Consider the following 21,332-nt stretch of genomic DNA (forward strand, 5'->3'; position numbering starts at 1 on the left):
TGGAGTCATCTTTAATCAAGTGGAGTGTACAGTGGAGGGTTTGGAAATTGTGGTCAATGGTCTGAAAATCACATGGTTCTGTTCCAGGGACCAAAGAGATCTTTTCAGGCCCTCCCTGGTGGCGCAGCAGGTTAAAGCACAGCACTGAGAATCTAAAGCCGCTTCCGCATGAGTTCGATTCCCGCCTGCCCCGGAGGTGACCACATGGCGTGGCAGACCTCTCCTGACCCGCCCGCTGCTCCCCTCAGCAGTGTACTTTGTCGATCTGCCTGTTCTGTTCCCCTCTCTGTCTCTGGTGAAGCCTCTCGCTGCCCCTGAGCCTCTGGCCTGTACCCCAGTTCTGTATGCACAAATAAATAAATCTTTAAAAAAAAAAAAAAGAGATCTTTTCAGGGGAAAATATGCTGACATTTCAAACAGTTGACCTTCATGCATAGTTTTGGCTTTACACCCTATTAAGGATGCATATATCGCTGGTACCTTGAGGGAGCAATTCAAGATTGGGAAGAGGGTAGTAAAGAAGGAGCTTCAGGGTTATATTCAACTTCTGTGGAATTAGTATATAAACAGACTGTTTATAAGGAATCATCCTGCGGGACTTTGCTTAAATTAAAAATTGGTGCCTGGAGTCTGCAGGATATCTCTGCCAAGTACATGTTCCTCAAACAGAAGACACCACATCCACATCTGACCCCAGATGGAAAGAGGCAGACAAGCCCGTGCTGGCTTCAGCTCCATTTCCATCACATGCTGGGCATGGTGATCCTTGGCAACTTATTGGAGCTCTCCAAGCCTCAGTTTTCTCAGCTGTGAACTCTGGATAATTAGATCCTCCAGCTCCTAGCCAATACATGCTGTCTATTAGTTTTAATCATTTCTAATACAGAGAGAAACCTGAATTACTTACTTATCCAGAACCCAGAGCTTCTTCCAAAAATTGCTGCCATATACACATCACCACCAACACCATTTATTCATCAGTACTGTGTGGAAACAAACCTCCATCCTGTTGGTAGATATCTGTGTTGGGGTTTGAGTTTGCAACTTTTTCTGTCAGAAATCAAGTGTAGTAGGAAGGAATGGAGACGAATAGATGTTCTCCTACTCATGATATTGGTGGCAGCATGGAATTGAATGTTTCCAGATAGGTGCATCTTACTGGCTGAAGTGATGTGGATACTTTCTGACCAGCCATCTGGATCTTTGTCATTTGAGATGTTACTATCTTCCTTGTATTTTATAGTAGCTCTGGAGCACAGCCAGCTTCTTGAATCGGGTGCACATGGCTCATTATGCACAGGGCCAGGGACTGGCTCCTCAGAGCAATGGTGACATTGAGAAGAGTTGGGGGTGGGGGTAGGACCCATCCCCAGACGAACACACTCGAGTATTTTTCCTCCTATATTAAGCTACAAATGACGAGCACTTTCCTGTGCTTTACAGTAAGTAATTAAAAGAAATTACAGAGTTGGATGCAAAAATAACCCGAAGGACAACTGGATGTGTGGAACCACCAGTTTTCGTGTGTGTGCAGAAGGTTAATCCGAGTTAACACGCAGAACTCTGACTTGCTGCAGAAAGGGTGGCCTGTCCACACTTGTTCTGGCATCTGCCCTCGCGCTTCCGTGTGGTATGACTGCATCCAGGAGAAGAGCTGTGGTGTATGCTTTTGTGCTTCAGTGGAATTTAACAAACTGTTTCCTGAAAATGGTCTCAGAAAGGTGAGCAACAGAGAGTTAATAGCCTTCTCTTGTTAATTTTAGCTTTCCCAGGCTTTTCTTGATGGTAGCTTGAAAGGCAACATTATTCTTTTGTGTCTCAAGACAACTGATCGTCCTTTTCTTCCCCTACCTATTTTCACCTATCTGGCTTTTAAAAATTTCACATTCTGTGTACTTGAAAGAACAAGGTCTGATCTAGAGAGCCCCCTTTGTCAGGTGAGAATTAGTTACGCCGTTCTCGCCTCAGCCTTGTGGAGTTAATGATATTGAAGCCTTCCAGTTTGGACCTAAGATGGATCTCATTATGTGCAGATATTCTTTCTATAATGGAAATTGCTCAGATAACTAATTAACCACAAGAATACATTGGCTATGGAAAATTTCAGGAGCCACATCTGTGGAAAAACTGTGATGGGCATGCCTTCACCACGATTCTGGGGTCCATGAAGAGTGTGTTTGTGTGGTGACGGTGTCTAGTGGGTGTTGGCTCACAGCTGTCAAAATCCCCCCTACATCTCATGGCAGGAACCTGACTGCCTAGAAACACATTAAAAGCAACCTGTTGATTTAATGTTGCCAATTCTGAACAAAGAGACTGACATAGGGCTCCAGAGCTTACCTTTCTTTGCATTTTGTTGGTGTGTGGTTTTTTTTTTTTTTAATTGTAATTGTTCTGGCATGTTCCCAATCTCCACATAATGGCAAAGTTCTTTTTTTTAAAGGGGGATTCCCTTTATCTTTTGGTCTGAGAGAGTTCCTGCACGTTCTCCCCTTAGGGACAAAGAATGTAGTTGCATCACCCTTGTGTTTTTGGTGTTTTTTTTTAATGGTACAGAGCATGCTTAAGTCCTGGATCCAAGAACTGGAGGAGAGGGTTGTGCTGTGCCCGTACCTCCCTGTTAGTAGGACTGCCTCCTTTGTAATTTGGGGGAGACCACCCCCTTGCTGTGTTGACATCTGTACTATGTGAAACTTGAGGAGGAACCCAGTAGTTTTTGGGGTACTGCCTGGGAAAAGAGAGTTCTGTGTCTGTCATATGAGCCCCACCCATTTGCAAATGACTTAACAGCAACATTCTCAGGGTTCCATGGGCAAGTCACTCATGGTACTGATGAACTTGGTGACTTCTTGGCATTCTTTTGTGAAAAGCCTAAACAGTAGACCAGTCTCCATTTATATCTATGAAACTATCCCATCAACTCTGTAGTTGTGTTCAATTCAAAAATGTTATACTTTTCTTAAGAAATCTAATTTATTTTTATTTACCACTTTGGATATTTCAGTCTTGAAGTCAATGACCTCAGATTTTGGAACCAACTGAAAATTTGGGTTGCCTGCTGGATTTGAAGATTTGGGTTAGAGAGAGTGTTTTGATGTTTGATGTGCTCAATATGTTAAGGTTTTGTTGTTAATGTTACTGTTTTGTTTTGTAAGGGTGAGTTTGTTGGTTGGTTACTTGCTAGGAGATAGCTGGAATGATTAGTTTTAGAACAAGTGTAGAAATGAGAAATCTTTATTGAGTGGATGAGTCAGTTCTGTCCCTGGTTTTGTCTCTATTTCACCATTTCAGGACAAAGAGTTTACAAGGATCAGAGATAGCTGGCTGAAAGTCACTTTAATGTACCTGGAAATCTACTAGCTGCCATAGCTGGATGCATCATTGCCAGTATGATTCTGAATGAGTGAGTGAAGTTAGGCCAGTAAGTGATCAGGGAGACCAGTTTTACTTACACTTGCCTGATAGCTTGGATATAAAAATTGATGAAATCAGAGTCCAGAATTAGATCAGCAATCTCACTCAGCCAATCATGTTTATAAGATAGCTTTATGGTGATATAAACACAATAGTAGAAAAGAGTTAACATAAAGGAAACCCAGATTTTACTTAATACCACAAACACATAATAAATATCTCCGTAAAGCAAATTGAACCCAGGAGGAAAGTTGCCAGGGAAACCATAGCCAGCTCAAAAGGTATCTCCCATTCAGTCCCACAATGCTTCTGTGGACTGTAACCCTTCCTTTCTTATATTAAATATCTTCCTTACTCTACCATTTAGCCCAGTCCACTTTAATAAGCATATGAAACATCTTTAAGTACCTGAATCTTATTGAAATGCAGATTCTGATTTAGTGGCTGGAGGGGATGGGATGGAGGAGGAGACCTATGACTGCATTTCTTGCAAACTCCTAGGTGATGAATGTGCTGCTGGAACATGGACACACTTTGAGAAGCAAGGTTTCAGTTCCTTCTGACCCACAGAAGTTTTATTCTGTGCCTATGTTTTCTGAAACTGACTTTGGGCCCCCTAACTATTTGTATTTCTTGTAGAATTTTTAATAAAGAATTTGAATTGCACAAACATGCTTAATTTGTAAATGCAAACTTATAACTTAAAGAAGTTACCCAAAGTTTGAGACTTTAGGTTATATAAAGTAAATTTTGCACTTGAAATTTTCCTATAAATTTAAATTTAAATGCAGCTTAAGTGCATATGATAACAGTGATGTTTTTATCTTCCTCTTCATTGAAACCAGGGTCCTTGTCCCTTTGAAGGAAATTTTCCCCATGATTTTATAGCAGTCGTAGAGAACAACACCTATTATTACACATGGTGTTTGTCCAGGTTCTCCTTACAGAATGGTTTCTGACACTTGGTGTAACTAGGTAGATAGTATCTCTTTAATAAACATTATGTCTACCATAAATGGAGATTTATAAGTAATACATTGTCTTGGCAATTTAGCACTTAGAACATTGTTAAATCTGAACTTTACTTTAGCTCATTATAACAAATCCCATCTGAAATTCTAAAGAAAACAGAATCCTAATTAAAGAGGTTAGGCTTCTGAATTGAGTGTTAACTGCTATTCAGATCTTGTAATCTAAAAAATAAGGTATAGAGCATTTTTAGACAGCTTACTCACTTGCTGGTGACTTGTGTAAGCTTGACACCAAGGATTCTTTATTACAGAATAGAGTTGTGCTCTGTCTGGAAGTATTTCTGAAGAGGAAGGCAGAGCATGATAGAACTGCCAGCTTGGGGAGGCTTTAGATTTCAGGGATGCGTCCTTGGAAACAGAACAGTGGGCTTCCTAAAGCAGTATGTTGGAGATCACTGGCTGGTGGCCCTGGGGTTGGAATGCCCAGACCTGGTCCTTATACCTGGCATTTTTGTCCTATTCCAAAACAAATTATTACATACAATTACAGCCCACTTTAAGGCTTAGTACTCTTCCTGTAGTTGCACCTTCTCTGTTATATATTGTGCAGATGTTATATTTCACAAAAGGGAACTCAGTCAGGATATGGCTCCTGATGTAATAATACTGTTTGAGTTGTAATTGTGCGGCTAATACCCAATTCCTATCCTAATGCAGAATATGGTCTTGCTATTTATTTTTGAGCAAGGTCTCTCACCTATAGAAAGATTCTTACCTCTTCAGGAATGAAAGGAGTGATAGAGGGGTTTATAGAGGACCAGGGCTATAGTAGTTTCTATCAAATATGTATATACATTCATCTATCAAATTGATACATTCATCTATCAAATTAAGGACTCAAGAGAAATGACTATTTTTCCCCTCATGATAGTTGTGTGTATGTGAGAGAGACTCCAGGTAAGATCTAAGAATGCAAACTTTCCCTGGTATTCTTGGTGAGGCTAAGTGATGGCTGCAAGTGTCACTGAAATCATAAGCATGCAAGGGCATGAGAGAGCACTCCGATATGAAGGATCTTGTTTTTGTAAGATGCATAATTGGATCCTGCAGACATAAACTACATTGTAGTTAAAAACTACATTTGTAGGCCCTCCTTGGTGGCCTAGGGGTTAAGTCTCAGTGTTATTATTGCAATGACCTGAGTTCAATCCCTGGCCAGGGAGCTGACCCACCTTGCACAGCAGACCTCCCCTGTCTTCCCCCTTTCCCCTCAGCAGTGTATTTCAGTAGACCCACCTGTTCTGCTCCCCAATCTGTCTTCGGAGAATCCTTTCACCCCCCGCACCTCTGATCTGTTCTTCTATGTAAAAATAAATAAATAAACTACATAAAATAATACTTCCTAGAAAGCACTGAAACACCTGCATTATCAGATATCATTTACTAAAATATTTATTAGTTCAAATTGATGGATCATCCTAGTAAGTAGGTAGGCATCGATAATGATTGTTTTGCTTCTCCATTTTATTTATGAATTCCAGCTGCCAATTGGTGTTTTTGTTTTTTTTTTTTTTTGATGAATATGTGCCTTTTTGTTTTTAAAGTCTTCTGAGCTAAGCAATATATACCTAAAGCAGAAATAATGCAGAGGGATGGCAGAAACTAGTCATGATGGTTGAAAGCCCAGTTTCCTTTGGTGTCTGAGGTGCTGACGTTGTTCTATCAAGGGAACCACAGCAAGAGGATGAGTTGATTAAAAACTCTGATCCTCTTTCCTCCTGTATGAAATGGGGATAATTATAGTTACCTGTACCTCTGGGGTCCTATGAGTCTTAATTACTTAATATTTGCAAAGTGTTTGGAGATCTTTGAATTAAAAGTGCTGAGCAGTGGAATCCAAGTTCAGTGTAATTATAATTGGAATGGAGTTTATATTCCTGTCTCCCCCCACTACTTCTATCCTGCCCTTTCAGCCAACTCAGAATTACTGATGGCTCTGCCCTTAACCCAACCCCACACTTACCTATTTAATATTTATTTTTAAAGCTCAGTAGCCACTGAGAATAAGATCAGTGAATTGTTTTGTCTCTTCCAGTCTGTCGTCCTTTCTAGCCCTCCAACTCAATGCTACATTGGTTTCTCAAAACATCCCCAACTCAGATTCTCCATGTCTGGAATGCAAAATTGACACTCCTTCGCATCTCCCTGAAAGCCTCCTAAAATCTGGCCATTTCGCTCTCATTCTCACCATTCCCATTCTAGAACTCTGGTCTTAAGAATATACCCCAATGCTTCCCACCTCCATACCTTTTGCCAAGGTTCTGTCTATATTCTGGTCTTTTCTAAGTGCATTTAAATCCTTCTCCTTTTCAGCCTCCTTCACAGAGCATTCTTCATTCTCTAACTGGAGTTAACCTCTTTCTCTCTACAGAAATGTACTTTTAATTTTCTTGACTCATTTCTGCCTTGACATTTTAGGTCATTACTTCTATGCCCTCCCTCCTAGACTGTAAGATATCTATTCTATGTCTGGTTAATGAGCAAAAGTCAGACTACTTCACTAAACTAGTCCTTTGATAGGCTTGCATCATGTGTTAGAAATTAAATCTTAGTTCATAGTTTCTTCAACAAGATTGTTATCTTATTGTTCATGGGACTGAGACAAGTAGCCAGATCTTTATATCGTGTTTCTTTGATTACATACTCATAGAGACATCCTAAAAGAACTGGGAACAAAGTTCTGGGATTTTTTCCCCCTGTGTGCTGAATTTCTCATATTACTCAGTTCCCCTCCTTAGCTTTGGCTATGGATGCTTGGCTCTGACATACCTAAATATTTGTAAAGCATTCTTTTGGAGGAAGACTGCATTGTCTGAAATGGCATCCGCTGAAGTAAGGATGCTTTAAAGTTGAAGGTTCTTAGAGATCATAATTAATCTAATACTACAACGTAGTATCCTAAGGGCACCGTCTTTTGGGAAAGTTTTTGAGTACCAGGTTACAATACACATAACTTCAGAAACTATGTCCACATTTTATAAACTCCTGCTTTGACCACCTTTTACAGCATTGCTTTTCTCCTTCCTGTGGGTAAATGCTAAAATTAGCAGCATGTCCTAATATTATAAACATGGAATAAGGAAACAGGTAACTGATTAGATTTGTGATATCTGCTCTGTTACTTAAACTCTCTGAACCACAACTGATTCATCTGTATAATGGAGATAATAATCTCAGTCCTGGTTCCTTGTAATGATCAAATTGGATATTTGTGAATATTCTACTCTTTTCAAAGTTGTTACTGGACCAGTAGAGCATGCTCTCATAGATATAGTCATCAAATTGAAAGTTTAAGACTTGTGAGTCATGCTTAGCTGAACTTTATTTCTACATTGCTAATTTTCTGTATAGTCCATATAATATACTTAATTTTTGAGAGTGGGAGTAAAAAAATCTTCCTGGCATTTTATAGATATGATTGAGTTGTTTGCCGTAAGCCTTAGAGCAGAATTAGAAAGCACCAATGAATTTATTGTGGATGAACACATGTAGACTAATGATCTGCTTACCATGTTCACCCAGCTTATCTTCAGTGTAATAAAGACTCATCTGAAGGGCTAAAATGTAAGAATTATCATGGAGGTTCTTCCCTTCCATGACACTGAAGAGGTTTCCCTTACTCATTGAAGAGTTACAGGGGTATAGGGAGGGAAAGGAATTTAGAAGATGAAAAAAATCCTATTTTTGCTGTTATGATTATTACTAATTTCTATTTCCAAGTCTTCTATTAGAAAAAAGAGCTATGCAGGAAGTGTAGCAGCAGTTAGTATGTTGTAGTGTTAGTTGCTTTTTAATTATTTAAGTAAAGTTTTGCCCTATTAGAGAAACTCAAGAGATTGCTCGTGGCTAATAGTTGCCATCCATCAAATCCCTTAGAGTTTATAATTTGGTTTAGCACAGCCTGTAGTTGACCTAGCAATGCCAGAGTTCACTAGTACTCTCCAGATAGAAAGACTTCCCATAGAAACTAGTTCAAAACTATCTTTACATGTGGTTTAATAAACCATCAATAAATTTTTACTGAGTGTTTTTATTTTATTTAATACAAAGCATTATGGGGCATTAGACAAGAGCTATTGAGTCAGAATTTGTCATCTAATAGAATTGACCATATTTAGCAAGTGCAGTTAACAAGTAAGTAGAGAATGAAACACTGAGTGAGATGGAACATGGAATTTTAGAGGAGGGTAGATGGAGCTGAAATAATTAGAGATGGTAGCTTATATGCTTTCATACTTAAACAGGGTCAGGAAGGATAAACAAGATTAGTCAGCTAGAGAACAAGTTTACCAGAAGAATGACCATTGTAAGCCTGTTAAGTCACATAATAACTTAATGTGACTTAAGTGAGACAATGGGAGGAAGTCTGTTCAGGATTCCCAGGAATCTGGCTTGGTCAGACTGGGGGTCATAAAGCATTGAGCGAAAGGATGCAAATGGATTGTAGTGATGCAGACTATGGTGATGTGCGTGATTTGGTGGTGGGTGCACAGCAGTAGTGTGTTACCTCAGGGGGGTATCCAAACATTACCTAAATTAAAAAATAAGTAAAAGAATACTTGTAATTGAAAAAGATAAGTAGATAAGTAAGTTGAGATCAGAGCCTAAAGGTTGTTCAATATCATGTAAAAGTGGTTGGATTTGATCTGGTGGAACAAGAAAGCCATTGCAAATTTTTTTGTGTAAAAGAATAATTTAAGTGTCATCAGGTAGGCAACTCATTTCTAATCTCAGTTGAATGCAAATCAAGTACATCAAGAAGACAATGGAGTCACAGGCGAGTCTCTTGCTAAGGTGTAAGCCAAGGTAGCTGTATTGGGACAGGAGACATGTTTTAAAGGATAAATGCACTAGACTTCTTTATGGATCTGAAGTCTCAGTGAGAAATATTTTGTCAATCTTGATGTCAGGATTTCTATCCTGCAGCCTGGGTTGCCCAAAATATCAAGAAATCATTGTCAGACACAGAAAAGTTAGAAAGTAGTATTGTTCCAACAAAAAGTATTGAATTGGTGTCAGATGCATTCAATTTTGAGGTGTTAGAAGCATGTAAGAAGTTAGCACTGCAGAGATGTTGCTCAGAGGGCCAGTCTGGGGAGGTGGTTGGGCTTGATTACCAGGTAATTTTTAGCTGAATATATGCAAATTTCAGCTGTTAGGATGCCCCTGGGTGAGCTGCAAGATGGAAAACCAAGTAATATTTACTCAAATGTCATTCGCTTCTCTGACATATTGGCTTGTGGGAATGATGACAAATAATAAGTGTAATACAAACTACTCTTCTCACCAAAGCATTATTAATTAAAAAACAAAGTGAGACCCACGATCAGCAAAGCAAACTTCTTGAAGCTAAATACAAAAAAAGGTGTCACCAAAAGACTCATAACTATAGTAATGACAACAATAACATAAATTTTTCCAATTTTGTGGTTAAGATGCCTCAATATCTTGAGCTATTTTAAGCATGGAGAGGAGGCACCTAGTAAATAATGAGTAAACTGCCTCCATTTTGTTAATTGTAGTATGCACTTTAGTCATTTTTTTTTTAAATCTCTGAAACTGGGTTATAGCTTATAGTTCACGTCTTATTGTTGACTCTGTAGTAGTCATGCCATAGTTATCATTGCCTAATTATTCAATTTTCTTTTTTTACCTATGCACATAACTAAATATGATTCATTGTGCCCAAATAAGTCAATAAGCTCTCTCCTTAGGAAGTATAAGTTCTAAGTGATAAAGAAAGCAATAGTTTAACTGGCTGTATTTTTTTACTTTCAACTTGGTAACTTACATGGTATGTATTAAAGTGATGATGTCATAGGGGGCTTCGCTTCCCTGGTAGTATGGGAGTTAAAACCTCAGTGCTATCAAGCTATTGCCAGCCACTGTGTCATGAGTTTGATTCCTAGCCAGGGAGGTGACCTACATGGTGCAACAGTCCTATCCTGTCTCGTTCACTGCTCCCCTCAGCAGTGTATTTCAGTCTATCCATCTGTTCTGTTTCCCACTCTGCCTCTGGTGGTGAGAGACCTTTGGACTACACCCCAGCTTTTGTATGCATAAATAAATAGAATAAATCTTTTTAAAAAAAGTTGATGTCTTAAATATAGTGAAATATGGTAGAAAAAGAGAGCTGTTCACAGCCAAACTCTACTGGTATAGTATAGGTGACCAGCATAAAATTTTCTAAATTTGCATTTTTTCTTCAACCTGTATTTGAGGTATCCCAGGGTGTTTTCATTTGGACTTGAAATATGAGAAAGGGTTTCCACTCAATGGTGTAAGTACTGCCTGCCAGCAACAGAACTCTTCCATAGAGGATCCATTTCTTTGTGATGTAAAGCCCAAAATATGCACAAAAGTTCAAGTCTTAGCAGAATGGATATCTATGCTTTGTTCAAACCACTATGCCCTTCCTAATCTCAGACCATGCACGTCCCAAGCCGCTTCTGGGCTGACATCTCTATGTGCAAAGGTAGAGTGAAGCCACAAGGATATTTGTTAATGTTTGGAATGCTGAGAAACTCTCTGGTAGAAATAGTGGTCTGTGATAAAAATGGAGAAGAGAGACATCTGGTTCTGAAGCCCAGAACTCTCGCCATTTCTGCTGTATGAGCTGTTCACTGGAGGTAGGTTGCCTTCCTGAACATTCAGTAACATTTCATGAACAGAAAAGCAGTCTCTTTGCCTGCTAGTTGGCACAAGATAACAGTTATGGCACGCATGTGTCTTTTTTTAAGCCCATACTCCAGAGCAGAGTAGGAATAAAGTTAGAATGCCGGGGCTGGGGAATGCGTCTCTTTACTACTGAGGGGCACAATGCTACAGGTAAGTGATTCTGAAGTCCTTCCCCACCTGACGGTCACCTTGGGTTGATCTGTAGGTATGTTTTCATTTTGCTTGTTCATTCATTCTAATTGGCTTCCCTGAGCATGCTTGTAGATGTAGAGCCAAATTTAGAGTATAGCAACCCTCTGGCAAACAGGAAAAGATTAATTTTGTGGTGTGCTGTTAAGGGACTTCCCAGGAAACTTCAAAAGCACAGAAAGAAGCACTAGCTGCCTATTCCAAAATGTGCAAAATGCTATTCAGCTTTTTAAAGGCATGATAAACTCAGCTCACAGACACATACGTACAGGATCACGTTTCCAATAAAAGGAGCAGCTGAGCTTTCTTAGATGGATCTGTCTGTACACCAGGGCAATCACGGGGTGAGGGGCCCAGAGAGTTGGTGGAGATAAACCTGGATCTGCATATGGGAGACATTTGAAATTGACTTCAGTGCCTTTTTAATGCTGACTGTTCCAGTTCTCTTAAGCAGACACATTGTTTTCATGATATCAGCCCCAGGCATAGACACATCATTAAAATCAACGTGTAGAAAATGATTTCTGCTGAAAATAAGCAAAGCATTCTCAATCATGACCACCCAGGTGTCCTAGAAGAAACAATGGATGTGGAGTTGGGAGCCCAGAGCGCTAATAAAAACTTGCGTGGCGATACAAAGCACACCCTTTGTGGGTACCCTCTTTGTAAAACAGGGGAGCTCACTGACAATAATTTCTTCTGTGCTCTAATGGCTTACCTCTATGGGATGAGTAAGAAGTCAACGTAAAGGTTCCTTACAGCACCCTGACTTCCGATTAATGGAACTGTTCATGCCCACACACCACACAGCTCCAGAGGCCCTCCCAGGCCCCTCAGGCCACTGCTGTTCCTGTCGCAAGCTCCTGCCACAGGACCATGTTGCTAACTTGGGGGGAAAAAATACTATTACATTTGCAGTTGTTGCTTAGTAACATTTCTGATTTTGTATTTCTTGTGACAGCCTGAGCAGAGATCATTAAAAATTAAACTTACAAAGCTGCTGAAGTGGGAGGAAGGGGGAGAGCTGGAAGCCACAATTTTTTCACTTAGAAGACATCTAATCTCGGGTGTATATGCTAAATCTTGGGGGAAAGCACTGCATGTCTCTGGTTTCTATTAAAACACATAGCGCACACTACTGACATCCATTTGTGTCTGGTGCAGCTGGAGTTTATCACCAATACATAAAAAAGCCTTGACCCTGCAGGATACCTGGAATTACAATCAGATGGGCTGCGTGGTCTCCCTGAGAAAGCAAGCCCTAACCGGTTTTGTGTCCTGTTTCTGCTTTCTCCCCGCAGTTCCACCAGGTGAGAAGAGTGATGACCATCCTTTTCCTTACTATGGTTATTTCATACTTCGGTTGCATGAAGGCTGCCCCCATGAAAGAAGCCAGTGTCCGAGGACCAGGCAGCTTGGCTTACCCAGGTGTGCGGACCCATGGGACTCTGGAGAGCGTGAATGGGCCCAAGGCCGGTTCAAGAGGCCTGACGTTGGCTGACACTTTTGAACATGTGATAGAAGAGCTCCTGGATGAGGACCAGAAAGTCCGGCCCCATGAAGAGAACAGTAAGGACGCGGACTTGTACACCTCCCGGGTGATGCTCAGTAGTCAAGTGCCTTTGGAGCCTCCTCTCCTCTTTCTGCTCGAGGAATACAAAAATTACCTGGATGCTGCAAACATGTCCATGCGGGTCCGGCGCCACTCTGACCCCGCGCGCCGCGGGGAGCTGAGTGTGTGCGACAGCATTAGCGAGTGGGTGACGGCGGCGGATAAAAAGACTGCAGTGGACATGTCGGGCGGGACGGTGACGGTCCTGGAAAAAGTCCCCGTATCGAAAGGCCAACTGAAGCAGTACTTCTACGAGACCAAGTGCAATCCCATGGGCTACACAAAGGAGGGGTGCAGGGGCATAGACAAAAGGCATTGGAACTCTCAGTGCCGAACTACCCAGTCGTACGTGCGGGCCCTCACCATGGATAGCAAAAAGAGAATTGGCTGGCGATTCATAAGGATAGACACTTCCTGTGTATGTACATTGACCATTAAAAGGGGAAGATAGTGGCTTTATGTTGTATAGATTCTATGGAGACAAAAATTATCTATTTGTATATATACATAACAGGGTAAATTATTCAGTTAAGAAAAAATAATTTTATGAACTGCATGTATAAATGAAGTTTATACAGTACAGTGGTTCTACAATCTATTTATTGGACATATCCATGACCAGAAGGGAAAGTCATTTTGCGCACAACTTTAAAAAGTCTGCATTACATTCCTCGATAATGTTGTGGTTTGTTGCCGTTGCCAAGAATTGAAAACGTAAAAAGTTTAAAAATAATAATAATAAATTGCATGCTGCTTTAATTGTGAATTGATAATAAACTGTCCTCTTTCAGAAAACAGACAAAAACAAAAAACAACAAAAATTTGAACCAAAACATTCCGTTTACATTTTAGACAGTAAGTATCTTCGTTCTTGTTAGTACTCTCTCTGTTTTACTGCTTTTAACTTCTGATAGCGTTGGAATTAAAACAATGTCAAGGTGCTGTTGTCATCGCTTTACTGGCTTAGGGGATGGGGGATGGGCGGGGTCTATTTTGTTTGTTTTGTGTTTTTTGTTTGTTTTTGTTTTTGTTTTGTTTTGTTTTGTTCCCATAGGGAGTAGGGATGGGGAAAGAATTCTTTCACTATATATTCTGGTCTGGTCGGTGGACGATTCATTTGTATGTTGTAAAGACGTTGCAGTATCAATCAGATGACTGAAAATGAATAAAAACAAGGCAACTGAATCACGTGCTCAGTCCACTAGGCGCCTGCTCCCCCTCTGGGCCTCGCCTTGGTCTGGGGAGGATTCTTTTGTTGAAAAGACCTACTTTACTTCGAGCACATTCTTTCCCCCCCTCCCCCTCATGGTCCCTTCTTTATTTTTGTTTTCCCTTAAAACAGTTGCGCGCTCTGAAATATTTGACCATTGCTGTGAACAAATTCTGTCACACGTGGCAGTCACATAAGCATGGAGAACAGTGATTTTATTTTTTTTCTGAGAAGAGGAAAAGAACGACAAATAACTAAAAAAAAAAGACTTTTTTTTTTTTCTGAGGGGTAAATATTTGGGTAACTCATTGTCAGGCTTTAAAAAAATTCCACACTAAAGCTTAAAAGTGTCTCGCCAGCAAAAGGTGGAATTTTGCATGGACCCAAAAACACCTAGATCAGAGCAGGAGCCCATACGGCCGGTGACATACCGAGGCCACTGATAGATGGCTCCCATGGCTCCTGGGCAGGGCCGGGGCGGAGGAATTTCCTAGCCACCGTTGCTGTCCTGAGGTCTAGGTTGGGGAGGGGAATGGTACTTGAGACATTCCAAAGGGGAGGCCCTGGAGGGCCCTTCAGAGGTGGCCCTGGAATGACATGTCAAGTTGCTTGGACCTCGCGCTTTAAGTGCCTACATTATCTAACTGTGCTAAGAGGTTCTCGCTGGAGGACCGTGCTCAAGCTGACTTACACCCTCCACCCTTGGATAATTTTGCATAAAGCTGAATTAACCCGGAGCAAGTTCAGAACCAAGTGTGTTATGATCATGGGATTGATAGGCTGAGATTGAAGATGCTTGCTACAGGAACACATGACTTTGAAATTACACTTAAGGAAACCAGGGTTTATCCTTTGAGATTTTTCAGTCGGGGGAAAGGAATAGGAAAAGACCCCAAAACTCAGGTTGAATGATCAAGGCTACTGATAGGAACACTTGTCTAGAAGGTGTCTGCACATCCAGGACACCAAAGGCTTGAAGGTGCCTTGCTTGATGGAAGAGCAAGAGTGAATGAAGTTGTCATCCCCAGTGAAGGTCACAGCAACCGCCTACACATCCTGTTTGTTCATGGAGAGGATCCCTGCCTCAACCTCTGCAATCTTGGGGCAGGAGAAATCAAGCTGGGAGCCTGGAATAGTGGGGAAAATAGGCCCCAGAGAAAAACGTTAGAACTAATCCTATTCAGCCTGAAAATGTCCTGGACCAGTGTCCTTGAGTATCAGAAAGGCTCAAGAAATTGCTGTTTCTAGCAGGGTGAGGGATAAGCAAAAGACGCTACTATGACCCAGGGAATGAAGATACCATCGGCAAATAATTGCTGTCTGTTCATTCCTTCCTTTAGAACAAGCCTGTCTTTTATAGTACCATCTGAATACCTGTCTTTAAAAGAAGGCAGACTTTATGTAGTATAGGTTTGTTTTGTGCTGTTTGAAAATGCTATCTTTGTAATTCTTTTTCACATGTAAAGAATACTTGGAATATCTGCTGTATGTTATTTTTTTGCAGCCTCCTTTCCAGGGACAAAATTCTAAAAGAATTCCCATCACAGTTTCACAGTATAATGCAAAGGCTTTCATAATCTCTTTAAGGGGTGGAGGAACTAGGAGATATTCAGCAACTGTGTGGTCAGTGTCTCCTACCCAATAAGATACATCAGTCACATGCTTGGTGGTTTATGTTGATCTGAGATTATTTTGTTAAACTCTTTCTTTCTGTTGCTTTTCATTTTTGTTCTTTTATTTATTGTTTTGTTTCCTTTGTTTTTCTTTAAAGTCTTGCTATGGTCTCTTTGTGGCAGAAGTGTTTCATGCATGGCAGCAGGCCTGTTGCTTTTTTTATGGTGATTCCCATTGAAAATGTAAGTAAATGTCTGTGGCCTTGTTCTCTCTATGGTAAAGATATTATTCACCATGTAAAACAAACAAAAAAAATATTTATTGTATTTTAGTATATTTATATAATTATGTTATTGAAAAAAATTGGCATTAAAACTTAACCGCATCAGAAGCCTATTGTAAATACAAGTTCTATTTAAGTGTACTAATTAACATATAATATATGTTTTAAATATAGAATTTTTAATGTTTTTTAAATATATTTTCAAAGTACATAAAATCTGGGGGTTCTGGGTTTTTTTCTCTTCACTGTAAAACAAACATGAAAACATGTTTTATTATAAAGATGTGTGTTCCTTGTTTTAAGACCAACCTAACTAGTGTTAGCCATTGCACAGCCCACCAGAAAGGTTGCTTCTTTCAGTAGGGGAGGCCAATCCTGACATCCAAGAGCTTCCAAGAAGCTCCAGGATTGGGCCTGTCTTCCACAGTGGAAGATAGGAGTGTCATTTTCTAGGACACTTGAAAGTTTTCTCCTTGGAAGCGATAATACTTTCATCAACTACAAGCCATGTATCCTAGCAACATCAGGATCCATGAATCAGGGCTTGCTGGCTCCATTTGATTATAACATAACTGCTAAAAAAAAATCAAAGTAGGTTTACTTAGGGATATTGTGAATAAATTGGCCCAAATTTAGAAAGTCAATGACTGGAGGGGGAAAAAAAGGAAATTCGATCTTTAGAGGTAGGCAGGTCATGTACCCTCAGCTTAGAAATGGTGCCATTTGCATTATGTATTTGTATCCATTGCACTGATTTAATTTTTGTACGTGAAGCATGCAGATTTTATATCACAGAACCCATGATCTAACAGATTGCTAGGATTTCTAAAAAGATTTGCCTCTCTGATGGCTGCCAAGCCTCTGGGTAATTTAGTTAAAGTGTTTAAAGTTATCACTAAATCTTAGGGAAATAAATGGAAGGATTTTAAATTAGAGAAAGGGCCATTAAGGAAAAAAAGCATCTGTTCCTACTCTTCAAACTCCCCATTTGAACACTGACAACCCATCCCAGAACGTGGTGAACTATATCTGTGCAATGTATCATTTCTATTTCAAACATACACACATGGTTTCCTCTTGTATTGTCTTATAAATAAGGATCAAGAAAGTCATAACAAACATTGACTTGTGTTGTGTATACGAAAGAGCAGATCGAATGAGAAACTACTCGATCCTAATCTATCCAATAGGTTTGCAAAGTCCTCTGTACTCTAAGAGAAGCACCCCGCCTGCCAGACAAGGCATAAGTCCAATCATGAAATTAGAACTTGGGTAAGGTTCAGGCTCAGCCTATTTTCATAGTGAGGAAGACTGAAATATTTTTGAAGGTTAAGTATAAAGAGTGAAATTATTTAAAGAAGTTCGATAAACATGGCCAGAAGTTCATTAGGAAAACAAACCAAGAGCGAGAAGCATCTCAATTAACCAACTTTGACTTAACTGAGAAGCTAATTTGTACTTAAACTAATTTGTACTCGGTTGGCAAGTTAAACCTGTTTAGCCATTTAGATTGCTGGAAATGTCCCAGACCATAGCTTTTATCTGTTGTTTTCACTGTATTGATAAGCCTCAAGCCATTAGCAGTGTCTGTGGAGTCTTCTTTTCATTCCAGTGCTTTGAATATCACCAAAAGTTCTGTGAATCTAAAGTAAGCCTTCTAGAATAGTACTAAATTTCCCTTACTCATTTCAATGGTTGCTAGACTATGGGTAAAGTGACAAGCTCCTTATGAATGCCAGCAGAAGTTTCCAGGCCTGGCCTCAGCGCCACCAGAGCACAACAGCCTTAGTACTTAATACTTAAGTCTGTGTAGGACATCCCTGTCTCCTCCAGTCCTCATGTCAAGCCTGTTGTTCTATAAATCAGTTAAAATGGAAATGGCTTAAGGCTTTGGCAAGCCATTGTTAAGTCAAGAATATTAAAAAAGGAAATAGACAACAGTTGATGTTACATAAATATAGGTAGATAAAAGTATTTAGCCTGTAAAGAGTTGATGATCCATGGGTTTGATCCAGCCTCAAAAAGTTGAATATAACTACTGAGCACTGTAGTCTGGGCCATTTTTTTTTTTCCACTGTGGGTTTTAACCATGTTGTGTAAAGGTTGGTTGGTTGCTTGCTTGCTTTAGGGAAGAGTTGGAAACTTGACTGGGTTACTCTGAGCTCATGGATGGTTGGTTCCTGAACCATCCTATTTAAGAGTCGAGCGTAGTGACTAGAGGGGAAGCCCCCACTCGAAGCCAGCCAGCACTGATGCAGAGTGTCCTGCTGGTACCTCCATTCTGTCTTTTGAGAATATTCCTCTACTCCCTTAGTTCTAGCCTCCATTTTTCAGTCTTTGTAAAAAAGTAACTCCTTGCTTTTTGTTTGGAATAGATGCAGCCAGTTGCCTGAAGAATCTGTGTAACTACCAGCAGCAAAATATTGTGACCTTACATATTCCTCATTAGAAGAAAGCCATTTTTGTGAAACTCCTTACGATTTCTGTAGGACTTTTCCTCAAACCCACTAGTTCTTTGCGGAACACAGGACACCAGGTCAGATCTAACCTGGTATTTGCCTCTCTGAATAACAATGCTATGTGCTTGCTAACAACAGTAACATGCTTTAGAAAAGCTGATCTTCCAGTTAGTTAGAAATCTCATCTCACACACACAACCCCTCATACTACACAACTTGGCATTCATTCTGTGTTTGATGTAAACTGCTTAATTTTTATATCGGCAACACAAAAGTAGATTTCCGTTGGAAAAATACAACACACATGTAGGCTTGTGCCTACAAAATACCAGTTGAAAGACTGAGCATGAAGGGTCTGTTCTACATTTAAAGCCATCCTGAGATGCTGCTTGTAACACTGTTCTTTGGTATTGTCTTTGTTCAGATGCTTCCTTAGAAACCAGGAGCAGGTCTGGGTAGAATGCCTGAGCCCAGGGGAAATATTTTTGTATAGCTGAAGTGCTCACATTTTGGAAAAATCCATATCAAGTACTGAAGTACACATTCACATTTAGGAGAGCCATAGTCTCCATTCAGACCCAACATTAAAAAAAAAAGTTTCTAAACTAGGATTTAGTGCATGGATGGGAAGGGGGCGGGAGAGGGAGAGAAAAAGAACATGAGACAAACTAGAAACCCCCTAGGCCACAAAGTCTCCAAATGACACGAGGCGGCATCTACTCAGACAAAGAAGTACCAGAACTTTTCTCTAGTTGGACTCATACAGCAGTTCTCAAGGCAGGTGTTCCAGCCAGGCTCTCCAGAAACAAGTTAGAAATGCAAATTCTGAGGCCCCATCCTAGACTTACTGAACCAGAAGTAGGGGTGGGGTCCAGCCAATCTGTGTCTTTATCAAGCCCTCCCAGTGATTCTAATACCCACTCTCTCAATTTAGAGAATTAATGGAATAAGGGCAGCAAATCCCATCCCCCCCTCCCCCTTACCTGCCTGGTAAACTAGAGAATAGGAAGATAGCACAGTCCAAAATCTGGAAGAGAGAGGCCCAACCCAGCCATGCCATGACCTCTTTCCACAGCCCTGAAAACATCATTCAAACCATCTAGCATTCCATTTCCTAAAAAACAGAAGAGCAGTGGGTACTCAGTGTTGGAAGAGTGCCCTAATGATTTAAAAGCGAGCACCTAAATGTGTGCCCGGAAAGCTCGCTGCAGTTTATAGTCAACAATTTTTTTTAGCCCTTTCAAAGCTATAGCAGTAGTGGATTCAGGACCCAAAGCATGTAGTTGTTTGTAACACTTTTGGAATGACTGTGAGAAATGAGAAGCCACATGCAGCACATTAATAAGGAAAAGATTATTCCATCTGGGGAGCTGACTCTGCACCTGCCAGCACGGCCCTCTCTCTGTGAAACAGCTATATTGGTCGCACATTAAATAAGCTTCCTGAATTAATCAGCTATTAACGTCCAGCTGAGGAGTCCTGAGTTCACCCCTCCAGAATGACCAAGTTGTAAATGCAAAGGACTTCTCCAGTCTTTATAGCAAAGTTTAGGAGCTGGTTTGTGGAAATGAGGACTGGAGAATAATCTCCCACCCCCACTTTAACTCTGTGTATGTGTATGTCTGTGTGCGCACATTTTAGATGCGGCAAAACTGCACTGGAAGATGTTCTTTTTTGGTATGGGGGTGGAGGGTGTCCAAATATATTGCCTGTCCTTTAAGCAACCTGGAAAACCAAATTCTGACGCAACTCCCTAAGATCCAGGAGTCCTTGGTAGTTCTGTTATTACCTGGGTTGGTCCCATCGTTTCCAGTTTCTGGGCATCCTAATCGTGGTCTGTCATAGAAAAGACTGACCTGGATGGTCTTGGAGCTAAATCTGAGCTTGGAGCCTATCATTTCGTTTGTACTTTATCATTATTGTAAAAAGATGCACTGAACAGCTAGAGAACACTGAGACTCTGCATTCCAACTCCTTTCTCCTCCTGTCTTTCTTCTTGGCACTGACCAAAAAATTGAAATTAGGTGGCGCCTTGGGTCAGCGTGGGAGTTAGGGTAGGGGGGTCATGCCACAGGGAAGGTTTGCATAACTGTGAAAATATTACTATTTGACAATCAGACAGAAAATATTTTGGGGAAGGTGCCCAGATTTCGTCAAGGTGCAAATGTTTTCCTGCTGGCTCTAAATTTATTTTCAAAGCCAGACAATGCAATCTACATGTGTTTTCTGTCACTCCCTCTTATACAGAATCTGGCAAGAGAGTCAGTGTGTTCTGCTGAGTCCCAGTCAGGAAACTCTGTGTCAAGCCGCCTGCAAGAACTCTGAACGGAAAGGAAAGGCACTTTTGTTCTGATCCTTCAGGTTTATGGCATGCACAGTTCTCAGTTGCTTCTCTGTCACTCCCTGCATCCCGAGGAGAGCCTCTTTTTGGAGACAGTGACCTTAAAGATAGGGTGGCACGTCAACAGCCGTAGGCAACACCACACCCAACAGCAGACTTTTCAGAACAGACCTTTAGGGGAAGGCCATCCTAGGAGACAAATCTCACTGGCATAACAGTCTGGGTGTCATTGTTCAAGCCCCTCAGTTTGGACCCAGAGTCATCTGCACCTGACTCTCTGAGAAACCTGTATTTTCCTTCCCACTTCTGATCCCAGTTTAAATCCATTGTGCCTTCCGTTGACATCAAGATCTACTTCTGAGTAGTAAAAATACTACTTCCAACCTCATAGTATTTTGAGACCATTAAACGCTTTCTATACACTTAGAGAAGTGACAGACCCATGGAAAAGTCTTAAAAAGCATTGAGAAGTTCTTGGTGACGGTGCTGATGGCAATTAGC

At 40.6% G+C, this 21,332-nt stretch overlaps 1 protein-coding gene across 6 annotated transcripts in view; it reads left to right on the forward strand.

The window, feature by feature from the left end:
• BDNF (brain-derived neurotrophic factor) overlaps positions 1-13,866 on the forward strand; it is a 57,484-nt gene extending 43,618 nt beyond the window's left edge. For all 6 annotated transcript variants that reach the window (XM_004682964.2, XM_004682967.2, XM_012725669.1 and 3 more), the window contains exon 2: positions 12,614-13,866. In XM_004682964.2, coding sequence (XP_004683021.1) covers positions 12,614-13,375 — 762 coding nt within the window. In that variant the 3' untranslated portion in view covers positions 13,376-13,866. The remainder of the gene's footprint in view (positions 1-12,613) is intronic.
• Positions 13,867-21,332: the final 7,466 nt, after the last annotated feature.

This window comes from Condylura cristata, unplaced genomic scaffold, assembly GCF_000260355.1.
Source record: "Condylura cristata isolate star-nosed mole 26May11 unplaced genomic scaffold, ConCri1.0 scaffold00015, whole genome shotgun sequence".
NCBI lineage: Eukaryota > Metazoa > Chordata > Mammalia > Eulipotyphla > Talpidae > Condylura > Condylura cristata.